This window comes from Mastigoproctus giganteus, chromosome 13, assembly GCF_048544385.1.
Source record: "Mastigoproctus giganteus isolate SK-2022 chromosome 13, ASM4854438v1, whole genome shotgun sequence".
Lineage (NCBI taxonomy): Eukaryota > Metazoa > Arthropoda > Arachnida > Uropygi > Thelyphonidae > Mastigoproctus > Mastigoproctus giganteus.
Genome location: NC_143587.1, coordinates 102,269,893 through 102,292,748, shown reverse-complemented (window position 1 = coordinate 102,292,748; position 22,856 = coordinate 102,269,893). Strand labels below are relative to the sequence as shown.

The 22,856-nt window shown below is 38.1% G+C and overlaps 1 protein-coding gene across 2 annotated transcripts in view; it reads right to left on the bottom strand.

Annotated features, from left to right (window-relative positions):
• LOC150076312 (cGMP-inhibited 3',5'-cyclic phosphodiesterase 3A-like) overlaps nucleotides 1-22,856 on the bottom strand; it is a 144,196-nt gene that overhangs the window by 4,811 nt on the left and 116,529 nt on the right. For both annotated transcript variants that reach the window (XM_090387083.1, XM_090387084.1), the window contains exon 2: nucleotides 7,729-7,989. In XM_090387083.1, the coding sequence (XP_090243209.1) occupies nucleotides 7,729-7,989 (261 nt within the window). The remainder of the gene's footprint in view (nucleotides 1-7,728; nucleotides 7,990-22,856) is intronic.

Sequence of the window (22,856 nt, the reverse complement as noted above, 5' to 3'; positions counted from 1 at the left end):
CTGATTCATCCCTTTCCTTCTGGAGTTTACATAGGTAAAGAACTCTTTGTTGTTTTTCTTTGCATCCTTTACCAAGATTTCTCATAATTTGCCTTTGCCCTACCTAATCTCCATTGTGACTTGGTTACAGACCAGCTTATATCTATAATAAGCTTCCATGTCACCCATTTATTTATATGTATCCCATGCATTTTTCTTCTCTGCCATATGTCTCATTTAGTTCATACTGACATCCATTTAGGCCTAAAGCTTGGTGGTATATAAAGCCTAATAGCTTCCAAGATAAATTATTTGAATGCTTCCCATTTTGAATTTGCTGTTGGTAACATCATCAGTTGGTCCCGCCGTATAGAATTTAAATACTGTCTCCGACCACCGTAGTCATCTACACGAAAGCAAAAACCCTTCCTTTACCCCCTGACTGTAGTTACCTCTTTGAGTAAATCCCATTTCAGCACACTGTGATCACTGCTACCTAGTGGTTCCTTTATCTGCAGATTCTTAATGCATGAAGAATTACTACTGATGTAGAAAACAAATCATCCAATAAATACACAAAAGCATTGCTAGTGTGTGAGTGACCAACCCACAAATTCCAGTCAGTATCTGGGAAATTAAAATCCCCCATTATAAGACTCTCTGATTTACTGGCTCGCTCTATTTCCCTGTGCAGTTTCTTATTATACTCGTCAGAGTCATTAGGCCTATAACACACTCCAACTCTCAATTTTGATCTCGCAACGTCTACGTCACACCCAACTAACTGGACACTGCACTGTCCAGCGATGTTGACTGGCTTCACTTCCTTGGATTTTATGTGTTTCTTAACTAACTGCATAACCCCTCCTGCCTACCAGTCCTGTCTATCCTTTCTGTACACATTGTACTCCCCAGATTCCAGTTCTGCATTCCTTATATCTGTGTGACACCACGTCTCTGATGTCCCAACAATATCTGTCTTTCATATTTTGAGCAATACCTCAAATTCATCAAATTTATTTACCAAACTCCTAGCATTGGTGTACATGCAAGTATACATGCATCTGTACCTATGCTTTGCTACCCTAACACAACTCATGTGTTTACTTGTACCGCAATGACTCCCAGTGGTCTCTGAAATACTTTGCATCTTGTTTTCCAGGCTGCTGCTCATTCCAATAAAGCAGTGCACGAATCACTTTCACCTCTGCCAGTGGCTACTGTTAATCTATTATTCCTTATATCTCCCCAAGACAGCAGTTTTCCGACCCACCTAACACTGCCTCCATAGCATCAGCAAATATTCTTGCACCCTTTCTATTTTAGTGTATCCGATCCCTGTAGAAACTGTCTCCGCTGTTATCAAGTGCAGACCAGGCTGGAAAAAATTCTACCCCTTGAGCCTTGCACAATCTTTCCAGAGCCGAATTGATCGACAAGGCTCTCATCATATACTCCCTCCTATCGTGTCTGGGCAGACACTTTCAAATTCAACCCTAATTCACGGCCTTTTTTCAACAGTGACCTGTATTTGTTAAGTAAATCCGCCGGTCTCGTGCTCTTAATATCATTAGTGCCAACGTGTACAACAATATCATCTTTTGTGCCCTTAAAAGAGGATGCCGTAGAGGTTGTCTGCTGGTATAGCCCATACGTGCGACGCATGGCCATGCCAGATATTGTTTTGCGTTGGCCCATTTTGTATTGGGTAGTCAACTCTTGAACAGTGCTGCGCCTGTTCACCTGTACGAGTCGTCGGACCCGGCGCTAACCTCTAACATTAACCTTTCGCTGACCTTTGTAGTTTTGCCGTCTGGTCGTTGTTTGACCATTTTGAAGCCAGTCCTGGTTCATTTTAACTACGGCGGCTCTCGAACACCCCACGAGTTCAGCTGTTTGGGAAATCGAGGCAACAGCTCGTTGAGCTCTCGCGATCTGTTCTTTATCAAAGTCCGATAAATCCTTCCTTTTACCCATCACGCTCGGAATTTTGCTACCTATTGAACCACTGGCACCTTATCTATGCTACGTAGGTCGACTATCTCCGCACTCTTGTACTTCACGTGGTGAACGGGTCGCATTCAGTTTTCATAGGGGTGGTCATTATTCAGTGAACACTCAGTGTTTAGTGTGCATTGTGTTAGGTCGAGCGCCACCTGTGGTGTACCACATCTGTACCATATGTACGCTCTGAAGAAATAGAGAACACTCTAAATGCCAGAAATGTGTTGTGTGTTGAATGCGTAGTATTATGTTGGTTCTGTTGTGTCCTGGCATTTGGCCGCAGGGCCCCTTATGGGACCCCACGTTGCCCGCACACACCGCTAGGAGGTAGCCAGGCTGCCCATTTTTCATTGGTAGGTCTCTGTCAGGGTCGGCTGAGCTTCCTAAACGGAGACCAATTTAAAAAAATAAATAAATAAAAAAAATACAAATAAAATAAAAAATACAAATAAAATAAAAAATACAAATAAAATAAAAAATAAAAATAATAAAAAATAAAAAAAATGAAAAATAATAAAAAATGAAAAATAAAAATAATAAGGCAGAGTGCGGCAGTACAGGGTGTACAGAAGAAGATGGGGGGGGGGTGAAAGTAAGAGTAAGGGGATATAAGTGAAGGCATCCTCTAAGTTGACAGTGGAGCGTATGCCCCGACAGGCGAAAAGGGAGAGGGGATAATCCCATAAGGGTAGAAAAGTCGCGCAGCTAGACTGCGACCTATATTTGGCGGTGAAGAGGTTAAGACCACTGGAGCCTACCCAACCATATGGGTGAGTTAGCAGGTAATCCTACCCTGGATTTTCCAGAGTTAGCAAGTCGATGTTGATAAAACGGTGAAGTAGAGATTTTTTATTTCCGATTTCAGCAAGTCTCTCATGTGTTTGTATCCCTAGCTTGAGTTGGTTGTAGAGTCTTGCGCCTAGCAAAGACGTTCTGTGCGTACTCCGTTAGTAATTTGTAGTATTGCTAGTCAGAAATGAACAGGTGCTCCTGTCCTTGAGGTATGTGTTGGAGTCTGGTGTATAGTGTTCCTCGAAGATCGTCATAATTTGGGCAGTTATAAAGAAGATGGCCCCAATCTTCAATTTCTCTGCATATATAGTAGGGGTTATTGATGATTTATAGTATTAGTATTAATTAGTAATGGCCTCATGGTGCAAGAAAGCCTATGGCTTATGCTGCACCAGCCAAAAAAAAAAAAAAAAATAAATAAATAAAAAATCCGAACAAAACAATGATAAAAACAAAAAAAAAAAAAAATTTTTTTTAAAATAAATAAAATAATAATTAATAAACATAAAAAAAAAAAAAAGGAAATTAAACCTATCATCCTATGCGCGTCCATTACCCGAAAGTACTGTCCAGATGACCTTTGAATTTCCCCAAACTGTCGGCCTCTACCACCCACGAAGGCAACTTATTCCATTAATTTATAACTCGCTGGCTAAAATAAAACTTCCTGCAGTCCAATCTAAACATTTCCCCTCGTAACTTGAATTTATGTCCCCTAGTTCTAGCATCATTTATAATCTTGAAAATTTCGTCCTCATTCATTTTACTGATGCCTCTCAGAGCCCTAAACACCTCAATCAAATCTCCTCTAAGATGTCTAGTTTACAAACTCTACAACCCACATATTCGAAGTCTTTCTTTATAAGGACGCCCTTTTGCCGATCTCACCAGGCGAGTTACCCGTCTTTGCACCTTTTCAAGAAGCTCGATGTCTTTCTTTAGGTGCGGTCTCCATACTTGAACACAGTATTCCAAGTGTGGTCTAACATAAGCCTTTTATAATGGGATTATCACGTCCCTATCTCTACTTGCAAAAGTTCGATAGATCATCGATAGGACACCATGGGCCTTCCTTGCAACCTGTTTACAATGCTCAGAGAATTTCATGTCTGACCGTATCGTAACACCCAAGTCCCTTTCCTCCAGTACTGGGTTTAGTTGAACTCCACCAAGTGAATAAGTTATTTTGGGATTACTGTTTCCCAGGTGTAATACCTTACACTTTGTTGGATTAAAGCATAGCTGCCATTTTTCTGACCATTCCTGAACTCTATCTAGGTCTCTCTGAAGAAGCTCAGCTTGACAGTGATCATTAACTACTCTACCAATTTTAACATCATCTGCAAATTTAGACATCACGCCCTCTATCCCTTCATCAATGTCGTTTATGAAAATTAAAAACAACAGTGGTCCTAATACTGATCCTTGGGGAACCCCACTTCTTACATCAACCCAATCTGAGGAATAGCCATTTATCACAACCCTCTGCCTCCTGCCCTGAAGCCATCCTTCTATCCATCTAAGGATTTTCCCAGTGATTCCAACCTACCTGTTCCAGCTTATAAAGCAACCGCTCATGTGGGACTGAGTCAAAAGTTTTGCTGAAATCTAAATAAACAATGTCGAAATTATTCCCTAAATCCAGCTCGTGAGTGACCCTTTCGAAATAGCGAACCAGATTTGTTAAACATGATTTTCCCTTTACAAAACCATGCTGAGTATCCTTGAGAATTTCAATTCGATCCAAATGATCCTGAATTCCACCCTTGATCATTGCCTCCATGATTTTCCCTACTACTGAAGTCAGACTGACAGGTCGATAATTTCCAACTTCCCTTTTAGAGCCACCCTTATGTATGGGAGATACATTTGCACTTTTCCAATCCAAGGGAATCTCCCCAGAGTCTAGTGATGCTCGCATAATTAGCCTCAATGGTTCAATGCACTCGCTTGCCGCCTCCCTTAAGATTATAGGGTATATTCCATCAACTCCAGGAGCCTTACTGGTCTGTAGGCTCGAAAGTTTTTTCATTAAATAATCTTGCGAAATTTCAATATCATTAATTACATATTTTTTAACTTCGATCCCACAATTTCTCATTGCCACAAAAGGCTTTTCATTTGTAAATATCGATGCAAAATAACTGTTGAGTTCATCTGCAACGGCAGCTGGTGTATTTAATACTGTCCCCTTTCCCTTACGTAAAGGTCCGATCTGGTTTGTCCTGCTCTTCTTGGCATTTATATATGTGAAGAATTCTTTATCCCCCCCCCTCTTTGCTCTGTTTGCTAGTGATTTCTCATAAACTGCCTTTGCCTGTCGAACCTTTTCTGTGGCTCTATTACCTTGTAGCTGTTATAGGCTTCAGTACTTTTTATTGCTCTGTAACCTTTCCATGCCACCTTTTTCTGCTCAAATATATGTACAGTAGAGACCAGGAGAGAACCAAGGCGGCGACTTTGGATAAAACAAGTTTGGCGTGCGGGATGAATTTCTTAGTTATTAGGCCCTTGTCCGTCTCTTCCCATCTTGTCTGCCAGATATGTAGTAGCATGGCAGCTAGTTTCTTCTTTTCTTGCTTACAGTCAGTGTGGGTGTTGATGGTATGTCCAAAGATGTAGTTAGGATGCCCCGCGATAAGCAGTAGTGCAATCCTTGACGGTAACCTCCAAGTCAAGAGGGAGAACACCTGCAATAACCTGGAGAGCCGGAGAACTTGCTGTGCAGCAGGCCCTGGTAATGGCGAGCAATATACTCTCCTGAATTGTTTCTAGTTTGCGTTTATTGCGAACAATTATTGCTCTTTGGTACCAAATCCCGGATCCGTACATAATAACAAGGATTTTAGGAGCATCGGCGACTAAGGCCATATTGCTCCGTGTATATTGCTTGTAAACTGCGTGTGTTCTGAGGTCGATTTTCTGTTTTTCTGGATGAAAAACCCGAGAAAAAACCCATGGTAGCCTCGACTGAGACTGAATGACACTAACTCGGCCACGTTGTGAAGAGGGACTGTAAAATCCCCCACATCCACCTATCATTCGTCTCTTAAATTCTATTAGCCCTTTCCAGGTGTTCATTTCTTGGCATACATATTTTTAATATATTCTTCGTTTGGAATAAATAAATTTTGGAATAAATAAATCAGTTACTGATTTATTTATTCCAAAGTAGACATATTAATTTGGTGTGTTATGTTGACTGAAAATGTTTACCCTGAGTCATAAATTTTGTTACTTTCATTTTGGATAACTAATTTTTGTAATCTACAGTACTGTACTTGTTATTTTATAAATGCAAACGTCTCATTGTTTTCACGTGAAATGCATGAGACTTGCCCTGCCTTTTTCTTGAACAGTTAAAAAAAAAAAAAAAAAATAGAAATAATTTTAATAACTTAAGGAAGAGCTAATTTAGTTCTACAGATTTTCATAAGAAGAACTCTTTGTTGTCAACGTAGTCTTGGAACTATGGCACTGATACACAGAAATACAAGCTCTTATTATTATAGATGAGACGTCACCGCCCTCGCAGTTGTCATTAATTTTTGTCTCATCAGGCCATTAGTGCAGTGCATATCAGAAACAATCAGTTATATCAATTTATCATCAACTTGAAATCTGCAACACCCCCAATATTTAGTGATGATAAGATGACAATTAAATTTGCAGTGTGAGAGTTTTCACATGGTCCAACATTATGAGAGATCAATACTTTTAGCAGCTTTTTCGTCATGGCTTTATTTTATAAAGACATTGTTTTGCTCAGCCAATTGTAAAACAAGAACGGAAGTTCTATATAAATTACATTTTGTTGCCATAATTCTGCGTTGGTACTCATTCTGCCGGTAGTACTTAATGCGAGTTTTAGTTGTGAATATTTGTATTCACAACTGAAACCCGCCCCATGCCAACCTATCAAAAATATTTAAAGCAACAAATTCGCTGTTATAATACTATAGCTGTAAATATTATTTAGAACTGCCCAAGTGAAAATATTTTCATTAAAATTAGTCATTGTTGCAATTACGAGGTGTTTGCTTGTATTGTTTCACTGTCTCTTCTCCATTCTGATTTTATCGTTCAAAATTTGCATTTCCTGTAAATTTGATTAAAGCGTGAATATTTGGGTGATTCGTGGGACAGACGTCTATTGTTTTGTTACCTCTGTGTCCTTCCACAAAGTGGAAAAGCTTGTGTTCTAATCCGTCAAACAGAACTTTTATGTCCTTTTTGTCATGGCTAAGTTGCTATTAGTGGATTCGAGATAGTTTTATTTCCCAGAAACCAAAGTTTCTCGGGAAAAAAGCCAAAATAGTCTAAGTGACCATATAATAGAACTAGTTTACATGCAGAATACGCTGAGTCTTCATAGCTTAGGGTGTTATACGTAGAACACTGGTAGCCGCTGACCTGGAACTAGCAGAGACATGCTGCTGAAACTTCTCACTGGCCAAGAACACCTACCCCATTGCATACCGAGAAGTTGCACTGGTCAGCTGCTTTCTATGAGTTCATAACCAGTGAGAAGCTTCAGCTGCATGTCGCTGCTGGTTCTAGGTAAGTGGCTACCTGCGTTCTACGTGTAAGTATCTTTAGTACAAAAACAAGTAGGATGGAAAACCCGAGGTTCCGGAAGATAAAAATTATGTAATTTCTCCCGAGACCGACATGGTAACAGTTTAAAAAAAAAAAAAAAAAAAAAGCAAGCAAAAAACGTTCATGTTTAGGCTTCACCACAGATAACAATATCTGTGTGAAGGGTAGTGATGCTAATTATTGTGCTACCAGCGAGAACACACACTGTGTACTGGGACAGATTTTGAATTGTCTTCCACTGCACATCATATACCTCAGAAAATTTTTTATGAGTGTATTAAATACTGTAATTTACTACTCAGTTTAGTGAATCTAATTCTAGCACACTCGAAATCAAAAATTTTAACTCTTTACCTTTGGTAGCGCAGATGGCCTTTCTCCAGTAAAGGGTATTTCTTCTGTGTCGGACCCAGAGTTAAAGTCAGAAAGGGCAACACTTGCTGCAGCCACTCGATGCCTGGGATGAACAGGTGCATGATTAGGAGGCGAAAGAAGTGTGGACAGTGCTCTGAGGCCGCTGGTTATATGTGAAGGAAGGGTTGAATCGGCCAGCATGTCCGTGACAAGGCCATGGGCTTCAGCTAAAAGTGCGATGTCCACCGTGGAGCTGGAACCCTGGAAGAAGGCACGGAAAGTTTCCCTTTAAGCAACGGTATTAATGAATTTGTAACTATTTTTACTTCATATTAAACTTAAACTAGATAATAATGCACAATACAAACAAAAAGAGTAATAAAATATTCCCAACTCAGTTTTGATTAACGAAAGCTTACATCGCATTTGAGCTGAGGATGAAATGGTTGTGTTATCCAGTTCTTCTGTATACAGTATATTTCGATCAAGAAAGAATCATATAGTACCCATGAGTAATGGATGTAGGAAATCTTACATAATCCAGTTTATCTTGCTAATGAATTAATTGAACAGATACTTCATATCGATCTTTACAAACGAAGGACCTTTCAAGTGAGGCTGAGCAGTATGAAATTAGTGATATCAATATTACAGAAGTTTATTTATTAGAAAACTTTCGAGCCTAAAGGTATATATTTTGAGGGTGGCGGCGAGAGAGTTAATGGACCATTACAGTTAATTATATAAAGATTCTGAATCGAATCAGGTAATTACCTACCTGCATTGGGTGCTATGGAAAAATCACGGTGGTAATGATCACGACTGTAATATAGAGACATTTAGATAGAAATGGAATTCAGAAAGATGTACAACGCAGTTTTGCGTTGTACATCCTTCTGAATTGGATGTAGAGTTGGATGTGGAAAATTCGATATTGTTTGTAGTTAAGTAAAGCATTTGACTCAGTACCACACGAGAGCTTACTGTATAAGTTGGAACATTTCGGAATCAGTGGTAAGATTGTTGGATAGATCGTAGGGTGGCTGTAGGGCAGGGAGCAGAGGGTTGTGATTAATGGTTACTCTTCTGATTGGGCTAATGTTAGAAGTGGGACCACTGTTTTTCTGAATTTTTTAAACGACATCTTAAAAATAGGATATGTTGTCAAAATTTCAGATGATATCAATTTTTGGAGAGTAGTTAATGACCAATGCCAAGCAGACCATCCTTGAAGTCCATTACAGAGGGCTTGGATGGGCTTCAGGGATGGTCACACTAGTGGGCAACTTCAAAATAACTTTACGTTTATTTGGTGTATTTGGTTTATTTGGTAAAAACAGTAGAGGAAGAAAGGGATTTGGGTTACGATACGGTAGGACATTAAGTTCTCAGTGCAGGAGCAAGGCAGTCGTGAAACTGTACTTGGAGTGCTCTGTCCATGAATAGAGACCGCACCTAAAAAATTAATGGGTCCAAACATGGGCAATCCGTTTGGCGAGATCTGAAAAAGGGCACTATATGAAGAAAGACTTCGAATAAGTGAGCTATAGAGTTTGGTAACGAGACGCCTTAGAAGGAACAATCAAATGAATGAAGGCGAAATTTTCAGTGCTATAAATGATTGCAGAACGAGGGGCCGAAATTTCAAACTATGAAAGGGAACAGGTTTTACATTGGACTGTAGGAAAGTTTTTTTTTTTTTTTTTTTTTCTTTCAGCCATCATGTTAATTACTACAATAAGTTACCTCCGTTGAGGCTGAAGGCTTGGGAAGATTCAAAGGCCAGCTGGGTGGTTACTTGCGTGAGGAGGGGAAACACACTGATATTTTATTGATTTTTTATTTATTTAATTTTATTTTTCATCTTTATTATTAGTATTTTTATTTATATATATATTAGTAAATTAATAAGAGGAGTTTACCTCAATATAGTACGTGGAACACTTCCGTATGATACCCTCTAGAAATTAAAACGGAAAAAACGAAAAAATCGACAACTTACCGGTACATTAAAGTAAAATATAAATAATTAAAGTAAATTATAAATAATTAAATAATCAATTTAACACAATTCAAAATCAATTCAAAACAATTAAAATTCAAATTAACGCAATTAAAAGAAGCTAACGAAAATATTCAAAACGATTTTCCTTCCTGAAGCTGACAATGCTTTTCGACCGACTGTCGTGATCACAGGAATGAAAATTATCGAATCAGGCTAAACCTGCAACTTAAATAGTGATTATGTGTCTTCGCGCATGCGCGTAAAGGTCTACGCATCGGAGATCAAATATGGCCGCCGAACATTAACAGAATTCTCGTGTAATTTAATTTCAACGGTTTCTGCAATTAATAGTCGCGTATAATTACGTTGAACGTTAAGTATTTTGGCCTCGTTAAATAAAAAAGTATGTTTTTCGTTAATGGCATGAAAGGCTAATTCTGACGCTGCTGAACGAGAAGCACGAACAGAGGCTTCGTGTTGATTTACACGGATATTAAGAGAAAACCGCGTGGAACCCTGATAAGACGAGTCGCAATCACCGCAAGAAATGTTGTATACTAGATCATTAATTTGTGTTGCGAACGCCGAAAGAACCGAGCGATTGTTCAGTATAGTGTGTAACTTCCGTATAGGCCTAGCTATAATTTTAAATTCGGTATCTTTAAAGAATCTGTTAAGCTGTTTGTGCCACTGTTCAACATATGGGACAGAAATAAAGTATTTTTTGATATTACTATTGTTGATTGGTGCAGTATTTTGTATCCTATCCTTAGCTTGTGCCCTAATTCGATTTATTGTGTTAATGGGATAACCCCTGTTCAAGAATCTGCTAGTTAATATTTGTATTTCTGAGTCTAAAGCAGAATCCGTCGTTGAATATTTATAGGCATTTAGAAATTGATTAAAGATAATCGATCTTTTGTAGGTGAACGGGTGGTAGCTATTATAATGTAGAAGCATACCGGTGTTTGTGGGTTTTCGATAGATGCTAAATTGTATTTTGTTCGAGTCCCGGGTAAGCGTGAAATTTAGAAAGTTTAATGACTTAGTATCCGTATCTTCCCTTTCCAATGTAAATTTGAGTCTAGAATGAATATTGTTAAACGAATGTAAAATATCTTGGATAGTACTACTATCGGTAATAACTAGAACATCGTCTAAATACCTCCCATAGTATGTGATACGGGGACGAAAAGGTGTCAAATGTATCTGCTCAATCGTTGAGAGATAGATCTCTGACATTAAGCCACTCAGGCTCAAACCCATTGGTAATCCAAAAATTTGTTTGTACACCTTGTCTCGAAAGGTGATGTAGTTAGCCTCAACTAATAGTTTAATTAAGTGAAAAATCTCCTTTATAGGCAGCTTCGTATAATTAATCGGTGTCGAGTTTTTATTTAACATATCCCAAATAATATCTAATGTGTATTCAACGTTTACATTCGTATATAATGATGTAACATCTAATGAGAATAAATTGTCATTGTCGCCGAGTCTACAGTCTTTAAGATTATTAAATAATGTATCGTAATTCTTAATCCCAAATTGTATAACCTGTCTAAAAGGTTTTATAATGTTATATACATGTGTGGCTAAGGCTGAAAATGCCGAGTTCCTGTAGGAAACAATAGGTCGAATCGGAAATCCAGGCTTGTGTAATTTTACCTGACCAAAAAGTGCAGGAATATTGTATGTTCTGGACTTCAATTCCTTCAACTGAACCATAGTAATGTAGTCGTTTTTACGATATGTGGTTAACGTTTTATTGTATTGATTTACCAAATTGGTAAACAGTGTCGGGTTCACTTCACAATAAGTGGAGCTATCAGATACAACTGAATCTAACTTATTAATATAATCATGTTTATCTAGTATTACCACTGTATCTCCTTTATCTGCCCTCTGTATAATAATGTCCTTATTTTCTCGAAGTTCTCGTAAAGCTGAACTGTCATGTGTATTCAATTTAGGAAGTCGTGTTTCTTTTATGTTATTCACTACTTGGTTAACTTGTTGAATAAATACATCTTTTTGTGGAACACTACGAAGTCCAAATTCAAAATCAATTACGCATTGTTTTTTTGGCAGCTTTCGAGGTGGTAAATTATAATTTAATCCTTTGGATAAAAGTGAAATCTGGTCCTGCGATAGTGTACACGAGGAAAGATTTGTAACCTGTTGATGTGTCGGTTCGTTGGATACTGGGTGAGGGGGTGTTCGTGAACTAGCCGACATATTCTGTGGTAGTGCGTTATGTGTCTGTGGGGGGGATGTCACCCAACTCGTGTGAACTTGGTCGCAAGCTCGCGACAATGTGTTAGAATTCGTATGAACGTGTCTTGAACTATTCGATAATGTTTGCAACTTATTAACGTGTCTGTTTTTTATTTCTGAGGTTTGTGCTTCCCGTCGCAAATCTATGGAGGTCTTCAATACAGACCAATCGTTCGGATGTAGATAATTTTTTAATTTATCGCGAAGCTTCCTAACCTGGGAAAGGTATTTTTGTTTATCCGAATATCGAGATTTTAAGGCAAGCTTAACAATATTACGTGATGTCGCCAGTGATAGTTGTTTTATGCCTGAAATTTTTTGATTTAAATTCACCCTGGCAAACTTCGGAACGATGTTGTTTTGAAGGCAATATTTTAGGAAAGAAATATGGTAACTTTGGGCCGAGTACCTTAGTGTAGATTTAATGTAATTTTGTACCAAGCCATTCAAAAAATCTCCCATAATTGTGTGTATAATTTACTAATATCATTATCAACGTAGAACATATTGAGTATTACAGCTCTGATTCATACTATCTAATTATATATATATATATATATATATATTTTTTTTTTTTTTTTTTGGCTAGTGCTGCAAAAGCTTGCGGTTTCCTTGCATTCTCTAACTGAGCGTTTCCCAAACTTTTTTTGTCACGGAACACTTTTGATCTCACAACATATTCACGGAACTCTTTTCATCTCGCAATATATTCACGTAACACTTACGAAACACAAGTTTAGCGAGAGCGAAGAACTGATGCTAATATTTTATTACATACAACGCACCGTGAATCACGAGCATCTTTATTTCCAACACATGTAAAGCCGAAATTCAAATAACTGTCATCATACTTTCGTTTTGGTCTTTCATTAGTTGGTTCCTGTTTTATCACTTCGGATTTTTGGGGAACAAAAGGCTGCGATTGTTCACTCTCACTTTGAAGTGTGACAATAATGTGTTAGTTTTCATCGACCTCAGTTGCACTACTAAAAGATGTTCTCGTTTTAAAGTTCCTTTTTTCAACCACAAATCCATGGTCATTTATTTTAATAATAATATTTCGAAATACTAATAATTATCAAAAAATAATTTATACAAGGAAGTGAGTTTAGTTATACTGTAATATCGGTTCGTTTCCTTCTCTCCTTCAACCCGTGTGCTCCAGGCTAAATCGCATACGAATGGTATACTTGCCATACTAGATAATTACATTGCTACCTTTTGGTAGGTGTTATTACCTCAGCGCATAAAGTGTTCCGCGGTCTATGCCAGTATATTAATAATAATAAAAAAAAAAAACAAACAAACCTGTTATAATGATATTAAGTAGTGTACGCTACAAAAAAAGTTGATGACGTTGTAGAGCAGATATCATCTTTTAAGGGCACAAAAGGTGATGTTGTTGTACACCTTGGAACTATTGACCTTAAGAGTAAGAGATCTATAGATTTACTCAACAAGTACAGGTCAATGTTGAAAAAAAAGTCGCGAGTTCGAGTTGAATGTGAAAGTGCCTGTAATTCTGCCCAGACACGATAGGAGGGAGTATATGATGAGAGCTTTGTCGATCAATTCAGCCCTAGAGAGATTGTGCAAGGCTCAAGGGGTAGAATTTTTTTCAGCCTGGTCTGTGCTTGTTGACAGGAGAGACTGCTTCTACATTGATGGGGTACACTTAAATAGAAAGGTCGCAAGAATATATGCTGATGCTATCGAGGCAGTATTAGGTGGGTCGGAAAACTGCTAGCTTGGGAGGATACAGAGATTAAAAGGTTAACAGTGGCCGCAGGCAGAGGCAAAAGCGATTCTTCCACTGCTTCGATTAGAATGAGCAGTAGCCTGGAAAGCAAGGTAATGGAGATTTCCAAGACTGTTGGGAGTCATAGTGGAACAAGTAAATACATGGACTGTGTTAGGGTACACAAGAGTAGGAACAGGTGCATGTGTACTTGCATGTACACCAATGCTTGGAGTATAGTTAATACATTTGATGAGCTTGAAGTGCTAGTCAAGACATCAAAGGCAGATATTGTTGAGATATTCTGACGGGACAAACCAACCGAAGAATACACGTAATTACAGAAGCACTGTTTATTTGTGAAGCAATTTGTAGAAACCGCCGTACGACATGAGATTGCTGTGGTGTAATTTTATAACAAACGCAACTAGTGTTATACAATATAAACAAATTACAGCATTGCTATTAGATTAAGTTTATAACTTATATTATTATATACAGAATCCATTGTGTTCAAAATCTATCAACGTCCATACTCTACTCTACTTAAATGAAAATGTATGTTACAGAAATGAACTATTCCTCACCTGTGAATCAAATTCAGTTAATAACCGCAGAATTCCTATTAACGAAATTTAAAAATTTATTACAGACAGGTTCGTCGAGCAGGAATTTTTCCGCCCTAGGAATAAAATAAATCCTTCAAATGGCCAAATTGGGTAATGACTGCCTGAGGTAGTTACGTCAAATAATCAAACGTCATAGTACTAATTACAAACTTTAGTCGTCTATTCTTATTTTATTGCACTTTGAATATTTTCGTGGTATGTACCCACTTCTTCCCGCTGACAACTTCGATCTTGTCATGTTTCACATGACCAGTTCTTTATTTTTTTTTAACTGTCCTGTGCGCACCAGTGATTTGTGAGCTCTGCTACACTCGAACTTCGAAAATCATGCTGAACTTGAATAAAATTTCCATGTAAGCATAAGCTGTTCTCTTTAGTCCACCATACTGCTAATATCAATAACGTGCTTCTCAGAAGGAGGAGATTCTAAACCCCCAAAATGCCTGTACATAACTGCTTTTATAGGTATTGCATCAGTCATTAATGTAACGTATATATTACTACGATGGCAATAAAAGTAGTAGAGTAACGCAGGTATGTTGGGGGTTTAGAATCTCCTCCTTCTGAGAAGCACGTTATTAATATTAGCAGAACTTATGTAGCATCAGCTCAAAAAAAAAAAAAAAAAAAACAATTTCACACATCCGTTTCCTCTAAAAGTTTGTCCAGTTCCTCATTGAATTTATTTACGCAATCAAATTCCACAACGACAGATGGAAGTTTGTTCCAGCACTTAACCACCCGCTGGCTAAAGGTAAACTCCCGCACATCTATTCTAGAACCGTCTTTCCTCAATTACGTTTATGGCCCCCACAGGTTCGTAATCTGAGCAAGCGGAAGGGTCCCATCAGAATTCAGCGTGCTCAACCCATTCAAGGCCTTATACACCTCGATCAGATCACCTCGCAGGGCCTAGTCTGCAAACGCTGCAATTTGCAGAACTTAAGCCTTTCTTGATAAGAGGATCCCTTCGTTCCCCTCACCAATCTTGTTGCCCTTCTCTGTACACGGTCAAGCAATTCTACATCCTTCCTAAAATGAAGCCTCCAGACCTGTACGCAGTACTTCAAGGCGTGACCTGACCAAACCATTACCTTATATAAAGGAATAATTCCTGTATATCATTTCCCTACTAGCAAAATTCCTGTATATCATTGACAATAAACAGATGTCTTAGGGTATTGTCTTGACATTGAACAGATGTCAAGACAATACCCCATGACCTGCTCTGGTAGCCTGTCTGCATTGCTCAGAAAACTTCAAGTTATATGAGATACAGTATAGTAATACAGGTATCTAATTTAAGGAAATAAACGCCTTGGTATTTTGTATTGCTTAATTTTAATATTTTCTTTCTGGCCAGTTCTAGCTTTTTATGTACACTTTTTATTCCACTGTGCATCAATAAACAATGCTTGAACAGCTGCATGCTTGTTTCATTCGGTTATTGTTATCAATTAAGTAAGCTGTGTCTTGAAGTGATCATATCAAGCGGTGTCCATTATTTCCCGATTTTAAAATGTTATTTTATTTTATTTATTTATTTATTTATTATTATGGTATTATTTTTTTTTTTTATTTTATTTATTATTTTTTTTTTTGTTTGTAAAATGTGCCGGATTTTACAGAGTTTACTGCTTAATGTTTAAGTGAAGCCGATATAAAGAAAAGCTGAAATTAAAATTATTAAATTAAAATTGAAAATATTATTATACCTTTGGAATAAATTGTATATAGCCCATCCCTTGTCCAAAAATAAGAAAAGTTAATGAACCGTTAATGGGAACATTTTTGAATTACCACTGTTTCCCCTTTCGAATCATTACTCAACAATTTAAGTATACAATGTCGATTTTTCCAGATCAGTTTTTAATTGATTTCTCTAACAAAAAATTATTGGTTTCTCTAATTATTAGGTGACGTAACAAACTACTGCAGATGTTTTCGGAATTTTATTAATATGTACACTTGCTTCTTTCTTAGTTTTACTATGATTTAATATCCAAAGAACAGTTCAGTTTTTTTTTATTCTTCTGTTGCCAAGACAACAGTAGCATAGCATGCCCTACTTCTCTTGTCGAGTGGGCGACTTCGGCTTACGTTTGAACAGATGTCAAATATTTAGTAAATTAATCTTATTATTTGTATATATTTTCGTTCCCAGCGCAAGCTGTTTAATCCCGTGGAGCGCATGCATCAAATAAATGGAAAGAGTAAATCTGTTATTTTTATTATCCATTTACGATGTTTTCTGTAATGGTTTCGTAAACGTTTATCCAATCAAATTAATCGCCATATGTTAGTGACGTCCAGCTCATTTTTTGTGATTCGTAAATAAGATAAGTTAATAAGTAAATAAATTGATAAATAAATTAATAAATAAATTTAATTAATTTAACAATAAATGAAATAAATCTTATTAATAATTACTAATAAATAAGAAATCATTTAATAAAAAAAACTTTTGTCATTCTCATATGATAACCTTGAAATTAACCGAATATGAAGACTTCCGTTCAATTGAAATATTACGGAGAAGCAATGTTCTAAAGGTGTTTATTATTTATTTTTTTTTAAGTATTAAAATCAGCAGGGGCCCCTACTGATTCGAACACCATCAGGTCTGGAAAAACACGAATTTTAATGAACAAATTAATAAGGTAGTCCTCTCTTTGTACACTTTCGACCAGTTACTTAAAGCAAGTAACAGGAATTTGCGCCCTTTCCTTCCTCAATACATGTCTTGCAGTCTCTAACCAAACTGAAAATAAAGCTTTAAACTCTAACATGAATCATATAAAATCTCACGTAGATAATAAAGTCCTCCCTATACAAAGTAAATAAAGTAATTGGAAGAGAGACAAAAACTCAAAAATGTCAGTAAGATTATAGGACCTCTTTTAAAGTTTTCACAAAAGAATTACATAAAAGTTGATTGGAAGAAATTTTGAGAAATGGCAAACTGCGAAAAACTGGTGAGACCATGTCTCCTTCACTTGTATAAAGCTACCATATGGAGTTAGCGGAGGGGGGGAAAAAAAAAGAAGAAGAATAACAACCTAATGGAGCGAAAAAGGGAGTTGTGTGTAGTAATATAAAGAATAAATGGAAACAATACGTGGGAGAATATAGAAAATCAAAATTAGCCAATGATGCCTTATTTCTTCGTATAAAAGCTACAAGGACATTCCAGCAGGCGATAGAAGAACGTAGTGTTTCGATAATCCTTCAACCCAGAAAGGTTGAGCGGCTGTAATCCCTACACTATGGCAATCAGTAAATAACCTCCAACCAGTAAGCGACATTTCAGTTCCTTTGCTGGAGATTCAGATGACACCCTGTTGACACGCTAGATTTTTACCCATCGCCTTCCATCATCTTGATGGAAGGTGATATGTAAAATCTTAGTTCCATTACACTTTCTTCATAACAGCAAGAACTGTAAATACAACTTAGTACAGTATTTGAACAAGTTACTTCAATGGTGGTGACCATAGAAGTAACTTGTTCAAGTATAAATCCTATATATTAAAAGACGAAATGTACAAGGCATAATTTCTTATGGGTTTTAGGTAATTAATATAATATCGGTGTAGATACACCATAGTTTACCCATAAATTTGAACTAAGTCTATGTAGTGTAAAGGCATCGTTTTAATTGTATCTCATGTTGTGGGTGGTTTCACAGCTTTGGATCCTCCACCCAGGAATGCGACGGAATTATGGACTGCGGTGCAGCAAACATGGATGGAAATACTTGTGGAACGCTTTCGTGAACTAGTGGACTCAATGCCTCGTCGTGTGACTGTCCTTATCCGGGCGAAAGGTGGGCCAACCCGTTACTAGGTAGGTATCTCATGATTTCTGTACACTCAGTGTAAACATGCAACCTTCTCTGCACTGAAGTAACAGAAGTAATTAGTTCATTACTTACTCATACTGAAAAGTTAGTATGCCATCTTCATATCAGAAGATGTTGTTGGCTTGTATCATTAAGACGAGTTTTGAGGAGAAGGATCAGGGACAGGCAAGTACAATTCAAGGATGCGGCGTCACAAGCGAACTTCTTAAGGTTAGCACCCAATGACTGGGTACGTGAAAGTGGCTGAAAAGACAGGAACGTAACGGATAGATGGAAATAGTTGAGATGTGGGCACAGAGTTGGAGTTGCTCTGGGGAAAGGATGAGAGACTCTACAAGAGCACAGGTCCCAGAATGATGGTGCAGAATTCTCGCCAACGATCATTTTGACAGTGGTGGTAATACGTTTTACCCTAATCAGAGTGGGGAACCTGTGAATTTGAATCAAACTGGCCATTTGAGTTTTCCTTAGATGTGAAGGAAGTTTATTTGTTTTTGGTCCATTATTAGAGTCAAAAGTCAGCAGAAAAAAAGTGCCCTGATTGTGGTGGGGGCAATGGATGCCCCTACCTCTGCAGCATATAAAAGCGGAGGGTATATTGTGGTTTTTATATATTTTCTAGTAGTTGTAACTTATATTCCTAAAACGAGTCCTAATAAAATTAATCTTCTTTATTTAAATGATATTTAAAAGTTAGCGCTACCATTTCAAAAAAGTGAAATTGAAAATAATTTGCTTGATTTCTAGAACATAAAGAATACTGTTTCAATAATAGAATTATTTTACCACAATTTGGAATTAATTGGCAGTTCACTGCTTTTCTTAAATAAAAATTTAGAATGATATTTTAATTTTCAAAAAAATAAATAAAATAAACAAATTTTAAGTCAAGCACGCTGGAGGTATCATGCAGTTCCAGTGTTGAGACCTATTTTATCAAGTATTCTTCAAATCCTATATATGTACAATGTAAATTAGTATGCATTTGGACATACCATTCGATATGTTGCGATTAAAAAAGTGACAGCTTAGCTCAGTGGTTTTCAACTGGGGTGCCGCAACAACATTCTAGGGGTGCCACGTAATTTGGGTTTAATTTACTTAAACTTATTATTATTTTTTAATTTATATGTTTATTTCATTATAAAATAGTGTACAATATCTTTAATTTTGTGGTAGATCTATAATTGACGTTTACTTAGTACTTCTATGTAAAGAATAAAATTATGTACTGTATATATATAATTTGTATTATGAAATGTAATTTTTATAATTATATTATTGTAATAAACATCATATAACATATATATATATATATATACACACACACACACACACACACACACACACACACACACACACACACACACACACAGAGGATCGGATCAAACAGGCAGAAAATTGAATAGGGGTGCCGAAAAATAAAATAAATTACTTAGGAGTGCCGTTATTAAAAAAAGGTTGAAAACCACTGGCTTAGCTGGTTACTGTATAATACAAATAGGATTATGGCAACGAAACGAAATATGGCTCTTTATTTAAAAACTTCATGATAATTCAATATTTGCGTGATGGCTTACTGTGTCCCTATATCTTTGACTTCTGAGGACATTGAAGACCTTGACAAAGACCATGACTAGAGAAATAAAACAAGAAAATATAAATGAGCTACAATACATTTGTGACAGCCATTATTGACTGCTTCCAACATGTCTTTCTCTCCAGCTGTGTCTCCTCTCTCTTTCAGTTGCCATAACAACAACAGTATGCTCTCGACAATGTGCAATGGGAGTCTCCTGCTCTGCATTGGATAGCGAAGACAATAAATGATGCGAACCTGGAAGCCTTCTTTTTATTTTATGCAACTTACATCGTAATATACGTACAGTAAAAGCTAAACAAGATTTTCTTGCTATGATGTGTTCATTCCAGATATAAAATGTAAGACGTTTCTCAGAAGTTAAAAATAATTGCATCGATCTAATCCTCACAGTTGCAATGAATTGCCTAGTAAATATTTGTTGATTGTAAGGCTCTATTTTTATCGGCAGTTTGAACTGTAATTTTCGAAGTAATGAAATAAATATCATTTGTTTAACAAATAGATATTTATTTAAAGTATACCCAGTATAAAATAAAATAAAACCTATGCCTCTCTAGCAGCATCTTCACCTTTGAAGACTCACTCTACAAACAAGTACATGGCACTGCTATGGGTGCCCCTGTCAGTTCCGTAGTAGCTAACATCGCCATGGAAGATCTGGAGAAGCAGATACACCAGAACCCACCTACACCTATTACAACGTGGTGTAGATATGTCGACGATATTTTTACCATAATACCACGTGGTTCTGAAACCGTACTACTAGAATACCTCAACTCTCTATCCAATTTCATCAAGTTTACCGTAGAATCAGAGGTGGACGGTTCGCTCCCGTTTCTGGACGTGCTAGTGCATCGCGTAGGCCCACATCTAGAGACCTCGGTATACCGCAAACCCATGTGGTGCGGTCAATTCACCAACTACGGGTCCGGCCACGCTCCAAGCCATCTCAATAGCACTGCCCGCACCCTGTTCTCCAGGGCCTGGAGCCATTCCAGCACCGACACAATTAGACGTAACGAGATCTCCCGTGTGAAGGCGGACCTAACCAGATGCGGTTATCCATCCCATGTACTAAACAGATGCCTGTTACAGGCACAAGAACTTACTTCCAACCCAAGACCTCCGAAGCAAGTCGGCATATCATCCGCCTACATTCCGTACTATCCAGGAGTGTCAGGACGTATCTCGAAGATCCTGAGAAGTTACAACATCAAATGTGTACAATTACCAGGTAGGAACCTACGTTCACTTGTCTCCAGTGTGAAGACCCCTGTCACACCTGTCTTACGCAGCAATGTAGTGTACCGTATCACCTGTAGGGCCTGTAACAGTTGCTACGTAGGTGAGACATCGAGACGTCTCCAGGATCGCCTCACGGAACACGACAGAGCAATCCGGCTTGCCGAAACTGACCAGTCCGCGCTTGCAGAACATTTTTGGGCTACCAACCACGACCTTGACCCCAAGCGCGACTTTGAGATAGTGGACCACGCGCGACACTTTCGCCACCGCCTATGGCTAGAGTCACTAAACATAATGAACAACCCTAAGGCATTAAATCGCCAGAAAGGCATGCGTATACATCCAATCCTGGAGACAACCGTTTTATTGATGGATGATCACTGGCGCAAGGCAGCACACGTCCGTGCTACAACAATGACGAATGAGTAACGTGCCACACTTTGCTTGTAATGTATTCAAATTTGTCAGTTGACGAAGGGACACGAGTTCCGAAAGCTACTGAAATATTTTATTTTATTTTATTTTATACTGGGTATACTTTAAATAAATATCTATTTGTTAAACTATGGACCCCAGTACTCCAGGCCCATTTGTCATCATTTGTTTGTTTTGCTCTAAAGTAATTATGACTAAGAGGCTTCACTATACGTTATCTGTAAATAGACTTCATGTTCTGTAGTTTTCCTGGTCTGCTGGATGAAAAACCATCGCAGAAACTCGAGACGAATTTCTGAACGGTCATGTCAATTGTATACTTTTAATTTAATTGCCATCCTGTGGAGAGACAAAACTTTTTGGTTCTAATTAATAATAATAAGACCATAAACACCTATGCAGTGCCGACCGGGCTAGCCAGTTGGGTAAAGTGCCTGCCTCGCAACCCTAAGGTGTAAGGTGTATTTAGTGTCAGACGGCACCAGGGGTTCCCCCCCATCTCCGCGTGCTATACATTGTGGGTGTGAAACAGAACACTGTCAATGCCAGAGGTTTAAAAGTATATTGATTTTGTATTTGTGTAGTGTCGTGTACCGTTGTTCATCTGGTCATTTAGCCGCTTGGCCCCTAATGGGACCCAACGTTGCCCCACTCCGCCCCGTGGAGGCAGACCAGGTACACTACTTAGTTATTTACTCTGGCAGGTCCTGCCACCTAATTTCCTGAGATTTTAGTGGCAAGGACCTAAAAAAAAAAAAAAAAAAAAAGAAAACGCTATAGATAGGGGTCAGCCAAAACAAAGGGAGTACTAGTTGGGCAATTTGATGTTGTTAAGTTTTTGGGTGTAGGGCTTAGACATTTGGAGTTGATTCAGACACTAGTTGTAAGTTAGAGAAGGGGAGGGAGACTGAAGACTGGGGGGAAAAGACAGAAATACGGGGTCCATAGGGAAGATGACCCCAAGTCAGTGGAGCAGGCCCATGCCCCACCAGAGTGAAAAAGAGGGGTGGCGAGGGGGGAGGACACTAGGGATGAACTCCCCCTCCCGCCAGGGAGTGGAGGCAAAGGACCACGCAAGGGAGCGTGGCTCGGGAGGCCTAAAGGCAGCAGCTGAGCTGTGCTGTTGTATGTTCTGTCACTCCTGGGACGAAGGAAGGAAGGAGTGTTTTTTTTTTTTTTTTCCTTCTCCTGAGAGGACTGTCATATCCAGGAAGTTTCTTACTTTGATCTTCAATGGGTGGTGTTTGGGTGCCTAACCCGTCTAGCAGTGAAGACAGACTGCGCAAATTCTGTAAAGGCGGCATAGCGCTGCTCGTCCATTATAATCAGGTGCTCAC